The sequence below is a fragment of the Mustela erminea genome, chromosome 6 (assembly GCF_009829155.1).
Source record: "Mustela erminea isolate mMusErm1 chromosome 6, mMusErm1.Pri, whole genome shotgun sequence".
Taxonomy (NCBI): Eukaryota; Metazoa; Chordata; class Mammalia; order Carnivora; family Mustelidae; genus Mustela; species Mustela erminea.
Window position 1 is genome coordinate 20,222,780 of NC_045619.1, and position 12,341 is coordinate 20,235,120.

A 12,341-nucleotide genomic window follows, 5' to 3' on the forward strand; every position below is an offset into this window, starting at 1 on the left:
GAAAGTATGGATAAGCATAGTGATATTTTTAAGGTGAGATCAGTCACTTGAGATCTGCTAAATTATCTCACACTGACATTATACCATTAGCAAATACTTAAATATTTCTTCCAATTTTTATTATATTTATTTCAGCATAGGATGTCAACTAAACATTGACTGACTCTACCTGGGTCACACATAAACAAAATACTCTATGTAATTCTGGGCACTGTATAGTCAAAGAGGCAGTAATTGAAATAAGATGGTTTCTAATAGCAGAGTGAGTAGGATGGTAAACAATCTGAATACCATATCATTGAAGGAAGCATTGAAGACACTTAAGGAAATGTTTCAGTTGGGAAATAGCTCAAGATGAGTTTTTAAAGGAACATCACTTGAAGGAACTAGATTTAGCCTGTGTAACTTCAGTATGCAAACCTGTATGCAGTGGGTAGAATAGATTTCGACAAACAGCAAATAATCATTTAGTAAACTTTCTCTGAATAAAGCATGGGGTTAGTGGAGATGGAGAATACAAAGAAAAACTGAATACAGCTCCTGACTTCCAGGAGAACTATGAAATATAAAAAAACATGGACTTTGATAAGGCTTCTGAATTCTGTAGAAGTACTAGAAAGTGGGCTTTCTGACCAATGAGATCTAGGAAGGCTTTTGAGAGGATATGGAACTGGTTTACATTTTGAGGAATGAGAAGGGCTAAGTAGAGATTTACGGGGGGAAGGAGCATTTCCAAAAGTGGGAGGAGCTTATTTGAGAAATAATGAAGAGCCATAGGTGGTTAAAGTAGAATAAGGGAGACTGGGGTATAAGGATAAGCCAGGAAAAAAAGGGGAGAGGTTACACTGTAGAGGGCCTGAGAAACTGGACTCATAAGGTTGCACTTTCTTTTGGACAGCCATAAAGATTATTAAGTAGAGGAGGGATAATATTAATGATCTTTGGAAGAAAATTTTGGGATGGTTCAGAAAAATAATTAAAGAAAGCTGTTGAATGCAATTCCCCCGCATCTAAATCCCTTCCACTGGACCCTCCACAATTCTCCTCCCATCATCAGTCTTTCTCAGACTTTTCTCATCATCTTGCTCTTATCAAAGCCTGACTCTTGCAGAAGTCACTGCTTCCCTGTGGCTCTTTCCTATGGTACTATTTTTTCTCCTATAGTCCTAACACCAATGGACCTGGAGAGAAAGAGTATCTTCCTTGAATATTAATAACACCTTCAGACCACCAGTTTTCCCTATTCTCTAAACATCCCTAGTATTGAATCTCAGGTTGTTATATCACTTTCAAGTCATGCTCCCTCATTTCTGGATGAGCTCAAGTCATGGTTTATTATTCCTCTTCTAAATACTATTCAATCTTTAACAGTTTCAGTATCTATATAGATGATCTTTCCCAAACCCTGGCCTTTCAGTCCCTGAGAATGCTTTCCTCCAATGATCTTGCCTTCCACTCTATTACAGCCATTCATTTCATACCCTAGTATAGATCTTGTCATTACTACTAATAACAAAATCCTCCATAATATCAGTGCCAGTCATTTCACTCACTCTTTTACAACCACCTCTTAATGTTCTAGCTCTACTTCTCCCTACCCTAACCTGACATGCTTTCAACCCATCTGGAACCTTCAACCGATTCTCTCAACTTCCCACTACCCCCTCATTCCCTTATTGGCTTCACTCTCCTCTTTATCACATTTGAATCACATAACCAATTGTCATCATTCCCTCTCATACACCTTTGATTCTCTCTCTCTTTTCCTACTTCCTTGGCAAAAATCACAACCCTGACTACATATAACTGTACATCTATTCTATGTCTTCATGCATATACCTAAACAGAGTTAAAGAAAAACACACAACCATGATGACTTGTCCTAATTTCATGACCATGAATTTCAAATAGTCCTTTAATGTAGGCTGGCTGTCAATCTTATTTCCCCCATCCGTACAACCTATCTTTATAACATCTCCCTCTCCCTCCCTCTCTGAACAAGATTTCATTCTCATTCTCAGTGATGATCTTGCCTCCCACATTACAGATAAAACTGATAGAGTAGGGAAGAACCTTTTAGACCCTCATTGCACTGCCAACAGCCACACACACTCTCCCTTCCCATCTGTTATCATGGATAAATTATTCATAATTCTATTGTGTATAACTCTCATTTCTCACTGACACCCACATCATGAATTCTCCCCTCTCCTGAACATCATAAATTATCTGCTGAGATGTGCTATTTTGAAAAAAAACAAAATGCTCTCTTGACTACTTCATCTTCAGCCCAGGCCTTATTTCTTCACGAGCCTGCACAGCAAGACTGCTTTTAAAAAGTCATCAATAGTCACAATATCTAATTCATGTCCTTCCATTTTCTCTTAAACCCACTTTATTTATTTATTTTAAAAGATTTTATTTATTTTACTTGACAGAGAGAGACACAGCTAGAGAGGGAACACAAGCAAGGGAAAGGGAGAGGGAGAAGCAGGCTTCCCACTGAGCAGGGAGCCTGATGTTGAGCTTGATGTGGGGCTCAATTCCAGGACCCTGGGATCATGACCTGAGCTGAAGGCAGACGTAAGGACTGAGCCACCCAGGCTCCACTTAACTCACTTGAATTAGGGTTTCATCCCCACCGCTTCACCAAAACTGTTCTTATCAAAGTCATCATTGATTGCCACTTTACTAAAATCAATGGCCAACTCTTAGCTCTCATCTTACTTGAGTTTCAGCAACATTTAACCTATATAATCACTCCTCTCTTATTCTTTTTTTTTTTTTAAGATTTTATTTATTTATTTGACAGTGAGAGAGTAGGGGGAGAGGCAGGCAGAGAGAGAGGGGCAAGCAGGATCCCCATTGAGCAGAAAGCCTGATGTGGGGCTCCATCCCAGGACCCTGAGATCATGACCTGAGCTGGAGGTAGAGGCTTAACCTACTAAGCCACCCAGGTGCCCCCACTCCTCTCTTCTTGACAAACTTTCTTTACTTCCAAAACATGTAATTTCTAGTTTCTTTACATCCTTAACAGTCATTTGTTCTTGGTCTTCATTCTCTCCTACCTTTACTGTTAGAGTCACGCAGATTCTAGTCCTTCATCCTCTCCCCTTCTCCATCTTTACTTCTTCCTTCAGTCATCTCTTTTCATCATATGACTTTAAAGACCATTTATATGTCAACAAAAGTTGATTTTATTTCCCCTTCCCAGATCAATCTCTCAAACTCCAGACATGCTTATTCCACTGACCCATATGAACTCATTAGTTCTCAATATTATCATGTCTACCATTGGTCTTCTCATCTTTTCCCTCCTCCTCCCTAAAATCCACTGAATCTACTTAACCTGAAGCCTTCTCCATCTCAGTTGATACCAATCTAATTTATTCAGGCCAAACACCTTAGAGCCATCTTTAGCTCTCTTTTCTCTCTTACCCCACATCTGATCCACTGTGAAATCCTGATGGTCCAACTTTAAAATACTTCCAGAATCCAAATTCTTTTTTTTTTTTAATTAATTTTTTATTTTTTATAAACATGTATTTTTATCCCCAGGGGTACAGGTCTGTGAATCACCAGGTTTACACACTTCACAGCACTCACCAAAGCACATACCCTCCCCAATGTCCATAATCCCACCCCCTTCTCCCAAACCCCCTCCCCCCAGCAACCCTCAGTTTGTTTTTTGAGATTAAGAGTCACTTATGGTTTGTCTCCCTCCCAATCCCATCTTGTTTCATTGATTCTTCTCCTACCCACTTAAGCCCCCATGTTGCATCACCACTTCCTCATATCAGGGAGATCATATGATAGTTGTCTTTCTCTGCTTGACTTATTTCGCTAAGCATGATACGCTCTAGTTCCATCCATATTCTTAATACCATTTCTACCACACCTAGTTAGGGTTACCACTTTCCCTTTTACCAGACTGTTATAATGGTCTCCTATCTGACCTTTCTCCTTTTACCCTCTCCATCTATGGTGTATTTTCACATAGCTGCAACTGTGGGCCTCTTAAAATATGTCACATCAGGGCACCGGGGTGGCTCAATCAGTTACGCATCCTGCTCTTGATTTTGACTCAGGTCATGATCTCAGGATCCTAGCATCAAGCCCTGCATCAAGCTCTGCACTCAGTGGGGAATCCGCTTGAGAATTCTCTCCCCTTCTCTTCTTCCTCTGTCCCTCCCCCCACCCTCACATACTCTCATGCTCTCTTTTTCTCTCTCCTGAATAAATAAGTAAATTTAGGAAAAAAAAAAAAACAACTAAGTGAGAGCATGGGATTCTTCTGCTCAAAAACCTTTAAGAACTCTCATTTTGCAAAGAGCTCTGAGTCCTTATAGTGGCCTACAAGGCCCTGCTCTATCTGACCTATCTAGGCTGGTGTTTCCCCTCATTCTAGGCTCAGGGGTCTCTGTGCTTTTCCTCAAACTACAGACTCATCCCTCACCTCACTCACTGATGTATCCCAAATACTTGAAGAGTACCTGGTAACTTAATAGGCTTCCAATAAACATTTGTTGATAGAAAGTCAGGTAGAACAATTATAAAACAATTGTAATGTGTCAATGATATCCCAATAAATCTGGGAAAATGTACAATAAAACTACTGTAACAGTCTGGTAAATAAGTAATTGACACTCAGTTCAATTCTACCCTACAAATATTTATTGAAAGGACAAAGATATATAATCCAGAATCTCTGCCCTTGAATACCTTATAGTGGAGAGATACACAGGTAATTTCAAAATGTTAAAAGATAATGGAACAAAGACAGGGCACCCTAAAGAGAACAGCATGAACAAAGGTTGGAGACGTGGAATAGCGTCATGTGATGGAGAGCTGAAAGAAAGTCAGTCTGATTCGATGTGATGGTCTGGTTGATATGACTACTTGGAGAGACTACAGTTCCCAGTTACTCAATGAACACTAATCTAGGTGTTGGTGTGAAGGTGTTTTCTAGGCATAATTAAAGTACATAGCTAGTTTCTTTCAGTAAGAGAGATTGTCCTAAATAATCTGGGTAGGACTGATTCAACCAATTGAAAGGTCTCAAAAGCAGAGCTGAGGCTTCTCTGAAGAAATTTCTCCTACAGACAGAAGCTTCATCTGTGCCCAAAAGTTCCAGAATGCCATTCATAAGGACCCGCTCTATGGATTTCAGACTTGCCTACATAGCCTTCCCAATTATGGAAGCCAAAATCTTATTATAAAAATCTCTAAATATCCATCTTCTACGGGTTCTGCTTTTTTGGTTGAACCGGGACTGATACACTAGAATATAAAGTAAAGGCAGAAGGTGGCAAAACTAAAGGATGAGATGTAGTAGAGCTAGAACAAAAAAGGCATTTGTTTTTAACATGCTCAGAGGTTTGAACTTTACCTCAAAATCAGTAGGATCAGCAAGGTGAATGACACGATTAGGGTTGAGACAAAATCTTTCTGGATTTGATATAAAGGATATAATGGGATAGGAAGGAAGGGGAAGAGAGAGATACTGGTGGTTGGGAAACCATCCAAGTTACCTGTGAGAAAAGTAAGAGGAGAACCAAGAAAGAAGGTCATCATGGAAACCAGGGAACAGTGTTGGGAAGAAGTGGTGGTCCACCCTGATCTGGCGCATCAGAAGAGTCTGCCACTCAGTATTCTGTGATAAAAGGTTACAAAGGACCACAAGACAGCTGTGCTAGAGTGGAGAATCCAGAAACTAGATTGTATTAGGTTCAAGAATGGCTGGGAAGTGAGAGAAAAGAGAAAACAGGAGTAGATTATTCTTTTACAGAAGAAAACATGGCAGAAGAGAGAAAAGATCAATTTCAAATAAAAATGATTAGAATGGGAGAAACTTTTAAGTTTTCTTAAGTCAAAAGCAAGGGAGGGAGAAAAGACAAGAATGAGGGTACACATTCTCCTGAGTGAGGCTCAAGAGAGGAGGTGTGGCCAAGACCACAGGTGAAGGCTTGAGCAAGGACAGTGGGAGGACCTGCACTTTCTGAAAACTGGAGGAAAGAGAAGAAGGATGAAAGTAAGCAGAGACAAATTTGGAGAAGGAGGGTAAGGAATCTGCAGTAATTCATGCCCAGTGGCCCAGGAGTAGCTCAGTGAGGTTAGGAAACAAGGTTATCAGTTGAGAGAGAGATGGTGTGATAGATCTAGAGATGGAGGTTTGGCTTTAGCTGGGGCTGGGTAGCCACCAGCCAGTACATAACTCAGAGGAATCAGGATCAGGTGACAGTTATACTAAAGGACTTCTGAACTGCCTCACAGTTCACTGTTTCTATGAATCAGATGGGCAGAAATGTTGCCTTATTCACTAATGTTTTCTCAATACCCAAAACAATGCCTGGCATATAGAAGGCACTCAAAAAATCTGCTGAATGAATGAATGAATGAATGAGTGAAAGCTTAGATGAGCTTCTCATATAAACAAGCAAATAAAACCTTTTAGTTGAGATTACCTATTTTAACATAGACTCATTTAATATTTTTAAGAAATCACAGATGTTTTCCAGAGCCTTGAAGCTCAATATAACTCCAGTCTTCTCTCCTAATCTCCAGACAATATAGCCAAGGCAAGTCAGGTAATGTAGGCTTTGAAGTGGGCATTTTTAGCTTGAATTTTTACCTGGACTATCTTAGAGCAAATTATCAAGAAAATGGCCAAATTTCTATTTTACAGTATTATACAGTAAGCTTTTCTGAACTGAGTTAGAGTTTACTCACTCAGATTTTCACTTAGATTCCACTATGTAGGTAGAATATAGCCTTAACCTTTTTCTGACACACTGAGCTCTTTCTCTTATTGGTCTTGGAGATGTTTACCACTGACCAAAGGGAAAAGAGGAAGGAAAAAAACAAGACTCTAAAAGACAACTTTAAAAAAATAAACATAAAAAATAAAAAGTAAGCTTAACTGTAATAAAAATATAATGTTGACAGTACTACGTTGCTACTAAAATGGGTCTCTGTTGAATATTTCCCACGCATTACCTGGGTGGAAGACTTTGGTTTTCCCATTAGTGATTCCAGAAGAGCTTGCCTCCATATTTATTGACCTCCTGCCTGGTGGAAGTGAGGAATGCCTGACCACAGGCAGGCGACGTGACCCTGGGCGTCTTGCCACACTTCGCCGTTGATGGATTTGCAAATGCTTTTCAGCCCCATGAATAGATAAACTTAAACCTGGAATGAGAAATAGCACCATTATTATCTAAAAAGTCAGTTCTGAATGGTTAAAATACCAAATTACTTTCTGACTTAAAATACAGACAGTTTAAGTTACAATGGTTCAAATTCTTAAGGGATGTTAATGACACTGGAATTCTGACACTGATTGACTTTCACATTGGATTATTCACTGAACATTATTTCATTCAAGAGTGGACATCCTCAGTTATCATGACAAGAGTTTCATGAATGGAGATCCAATGAAGTCAAATATTAAAATTCTTACCAAAATCCTGGGAAAATATGCACTTATTTAGATTAGCAATTTCTACTGGGGTATCTGGAGTTTCGATAAAAATCAAGCATTTTTTCCCCTTTCTTAAAAATATTTTAATTCCAGTAGAGTTAATGTACAGTGTTATATTAGTTTCAGGTGTACAATATAGTGATTCAACAATTCCATGCATTACCCAGTGCTCAATACAACAAATGCTCTCCTTAATCCCCAATTTCACACATCCCCCATGCACCTCCCCTCTGTTAACCATCAGTTTGTTCTCTGTAGTTAAGAGTCTATTTCTCGGTTTGTCTCTCTTTTACTTTTGCTCATTTGTTTTGTTTCTTAAATTTCCTATGAGTGAAATCACATTATATTTTACTTCCTCGGACTTATTTCATTTTGTAATATACTCTCTATCTCCATCCATGTTGCTACAGCTGGAAAGAATTCATATTTTTCATATTTTTATGGCTGAATTATATATGTATATATCACATTTTCTTTATCCATTCATCAACTGATGGACACTTGGGCTTCTTCCATAACTTGGCTATTGTAAATAATGATGCAATAAACATAGGGATGCATGAATCCCTTTGAATTAGTGTTTTTTTGTTTGGGGGGTAAATACCCAGAAGTGTGATTACTGGATCATAGGATGGTTCTCTTTTAACTTTTTGAGAAACCCTCATACTGTTTTCCACAGTGGCTACATCAGTTTGCACTCCTACTAACAGTGCAAAAGGGTTCCCCTTTCTCTACATCCCCACCAAAACTTGTTTTTGTATTGATTTAAGCCATTCTGACAAGTGTATGGTAATATTTCATTATAGTTTTGATTTGCATTTCCTTGGTGATGAGTGACGTTGAGCATCTTTTCTTGTGCCTATTTCTTTGGAGAAATGCCTATTCATGCCTCCTGCCCATTTTTAATTGAATTATTTGTAGATTTTTAGGTGTTAAGTTTTTAAGTATATTTTAGATAGTAGCCCCTTATCAGATATATCATTTTAAAATATCTTCTCCCATTCAGTAGGCTACCTTTTAGTTTTATTGATTGTTTCCTTTGCTGTGAGGAAATATTTTATTTTGATGTAGTCCCAATAGTTTATGTTTGTTTTTATTTATATAATGCCCTTCTTTTAAGTTTTTATTTTAAAGTCTTCATTTTAAAGTCTTCATTTTAAAGTCTATTTTGTTTGATTTAAGTATTGCTATTCCAGCTTTCTTCTGACACCCATCTACATGATAAACGTTTCTCCATCCCCTCAATTTAAAGATTTTATTTTATTTATTTATTTGACAGAGAGAAAGAGACCACAAGTAGGCAGAGCAGCAGGTAGAGACAGAGCGGGAAGCAGGCTCCATGCTGAGCAGAGAGCCCAATGCCGGGCTGGATCCCAGGACCCTGAGATCATGACCTGAGCTGAAGGCAGAGGCTTAACCCACGGAGCCACCCTGGTGCCCCTCCATCCCTCAATTTAAATCTGCAAGTATTTTTAGGTCTGAAATGAGTCTTTTGTAGGAAGCATGTAGATGGGTCTTGTTTTTTGTAATCTACTGTCACCCTATGACTTTTGATTAGAGCATTTAGTCCATTTACATTCAAGGTAATTTTTTAAATTTATTTTTTATTTTTTTATTTTTTATAAACATATAATATATTTTTATCCCCAAGGGTACAGGTCTGTGATTTGCCAGGTTTACACACTTCACAGCGCTCATCATAGCACATACTCTCCCCAATGTCCACAACCCCACCCACATTCAAGGTAATTTTTGACAGATATGTGTTCATTGCCATTTTGTTACTTTTTTTGGTAGTTTTTCTCAGATCCTTCTCTTTCTTTCATGGCTTGCTACTTTTCTTTAGTGATATGCTTGAATTCCTTTCTCTTTATTCTTTACATCTCTATTATGCGGCTTTTATTTGTGGTTACCATTAGATTTGTAGATAACACCTTCTGCATATGGCAGTCCATATTAAGTAGATGGTCACTTAAGTTCAAACCCATTCTTTATTCCTCTCCATGTTTTATTTACATGATGTTATGTTTTACATCCTTTTATTTTATAGATTCCTTGACTTTTTTTTACAGAAATACTTATTTTTACTGCTTTTGTGTTTCTTACTTTTCATACTCTGATTTATAGTCTTTCCTTTCCACTCAAAGAGTTCCTTTTATTATTATTATTTTTTAAGATTTTATTTTGAGAGACAAAAAGAGAGCATAAGTAGGGGGAGCAGCGGGCAGAGGGAGAAGGAGAAACAGGCTCCCTACTGAGCAGGGAGCCAAATGTGGGTCTCCATCCCAGAACTCCAGGATCGTGACCTGAGCTGAAGGCAGACACTTAAACAACCTAACCACCCAGGTACCCTCTCTATATTATTTCTTATAGGGCTACTTTAGTGGTCATGAACACCTTTAGCTTTTGCCTGTGAAACTCTCTTTCTCCTTCTATTCTGATTGATAGCCTTGCTGCATAGAGTATTCTTGGTTATAAATTTTTCTCTCTCAGTACTTTGAATATATTGTGCCACCTACTTCTGGTTTGGAAAGTCTCTGCTGAAAAATCCACAGATAGCCTTATGGGGATGCCCTTGTATGTGTCTGATTTCTTTTACCTTGTTGCTCTTAAAAATTTTTATCATTGCTTTTTACCATTTTGATTACTATGTATCTTGGTGTGGACCACCTTTGGTTGATTTTATTGGTGGATCTGTGTGCCTCCTGGATATGGATATGTTTCCTTTCCCAGATCGGGGAAGTTTTTAGCAATTATTTATTCAAATAAATTTTCTGCCCACTTTTCTCTCTCTTCTCCTGGGATCCCTATAATTCAGTATTATGCTTGATGGAACTATGCTTAATTCCCTAAGTCTATTCTCATTTTGCATAATTTTTCTCTCAGTTTTTCAGCTTTATTACTTTCCATTACTCTGTCTTCTAGTTCATTGATTTCATTCCCCTGTTTCCTCCAGCCTATTTTTTCCATCTAATTTATTTTTAATTTCACTTATTGTGTTCTACATTTCTGATTGGTTCTTTTATGTTTTCTCCCTCTTTGTTAAGGGCCTCACTGATGTCCTCCACTCTTCTCAAGTCCAGTGAGTATCTTTATGATCATTATTTTAAATTCTCTCTCAGGCATGTTACTTATATCCATTTCTGTTAAGTCTCTTGCTCTGATTTTGTCCTGTTCTTTCATTTGTGATATATTCCTCTGTCTGTCTCCTCATTTTTGTCTGGTTCTCTGTGTCTGTTTCTTGTGTTTGGGAAGTCAGCTACATCTCTTGCTCTTGAAAGTAGTGGGCCAGCTGTGCATTTTTAACTAGGTAGTGCTGGTTCTCCTCCACAGGGAATACACAGCCTTAGCAGAGACCTGGGTTAGACTGGTCACCCCACAAACCACCAACAGGTGAGAGATGTATTCTTAACAAGGTGCCCACATCTTCCACAGGTGGATGGGAGATACAGTGTTGGTGAGGTCTCTATGGTTCTTCTCAGGAAAGGTATCTACAGCACCAGGACTGAAGGAGGACTTGATGGAGGGGCAGGAAGCAGTATAAGCAAGTTAGGTAGGGTGTGCTGGTGTCCAGCTGGTTCCCACAGGTGGCTGTGTGTTTATGATGAGGGGTAGAGGAGGAAAATGACACCTGCCAGCTCCTTTGTTTCCGGAAAATCTCTCAGCGAACTTTGAGATTAGTAACTAACTTTCCTTCCTTTAAGTTCCAGGTGTCTTTCTAACTGCTTCTTCCAAGTGGCATTTTCAGAGGCTGTTTGCTCTGCTGTCTTTAAGGATAGGGGCTCAGCTTCCTTTTGCCCCTGGGACCCTGAGAGCTTCAGCCAGCTGATTTTTAAAGTTCCAAACATTAAGTCCTGCTGATTGTAAGTACTCATGAAATTCAGTCCCTGATTCTCAGAGCCAAATGCTGTGGGGACTCCTCTTCCTCTTATAGGCTCCCCAGTGTGCTAAGCTGTTTCTCACTCTTCTCTGTACCTGTGGCTAACCTCCCTCAAGAAATTAAATTCATGGGGTTTATATTCCTACCAAGTCCTTTCCTCTCCTACTCTCTCTATGTGGCCTCTTCTCTACATTTAGTTGTGGAGTTTGGCCAGTCTTTGGTTCCTTTTCTGGGTTGTTTGTTCTGAAGTGAGTAGTATCTAGTTGTATCTGTGAGAAGAAGTGAACTTAGGCTCCTTAGCCATCTTCCCTAGGATTCCCCTAGCAACTTCTATTTTATTTTTTTTGCAACTTTTAATTAAAAAAAAAAAATAAGCAACTTTTCCATGGGACTCATGTATAGACCAGAGTTGAAGATTGAACTCAGATTTGTACCTCTGATAATATTCGAATTATGTACCTTTTTAGAGCTATTTTATCCAGGAAAATTTCAAACATACCAAAGGCAAAAAGATTAGTATAATAAATTCCATGTACCCATCACTTAACTTCAACAAATATCCAGATTTTTCCGTAAAGATGGAGAGAAAAAAAGATTTTTCTAATTTTGTTTCAACATACTCCACTCCCTCTGTTGTTGATATGCTTTTTAGGTGCTAAAGTAGTTTAAAGCAAACTCTAGACATTATGTCAATCTCATAAAAAACAATATTGACTGTATTGACTTGTGTTGTTTATATCAACATGGACTACACCTACTGATACATATGAACCATATAACATATTGAAGATATTTTAAAATAATAAATTATTAATACTCAAAGATTTTTAAAAAAGAACACTCATTGATCATCATTAAATGTTGCTAAAACACCAATTCATTACTCAGAAAATTGATATAGGGAAAGAAGCAAATATTTATCCCTGCTTTTCCTTTACTAACCATATTTGAAGGTAACCAAATAGTTGATAAAATTTTCAC

General features: G+C 38.3%; 1 protein-coding gene across 7 annotated transcripts in view; it reads right to left on the minus strand.

Moving 5' to 3' along the window:
* The window catches only part of ANO4 (anoctamin 4), a 445,901-nt gene that overhangs the window by 233,339 nt on the left and 200,221 nt on the right, over window positions 1–12,341 (minus strand). For all 7 annotated transcript variants that reach the window (XM_032346621.1, XM_032346625.1, XM_032346622.1 and 4 more), the window contains one exon: window positions 6,997–7,188. In XM_032346621.1, coding sequence (XP_032202512.1) covers window positions 6,997–7,188 — 192 coding nt within the window. The remainder of the gene's footprint in view (window positions 1–6,996; window positions 7,189–12,341) is intronic.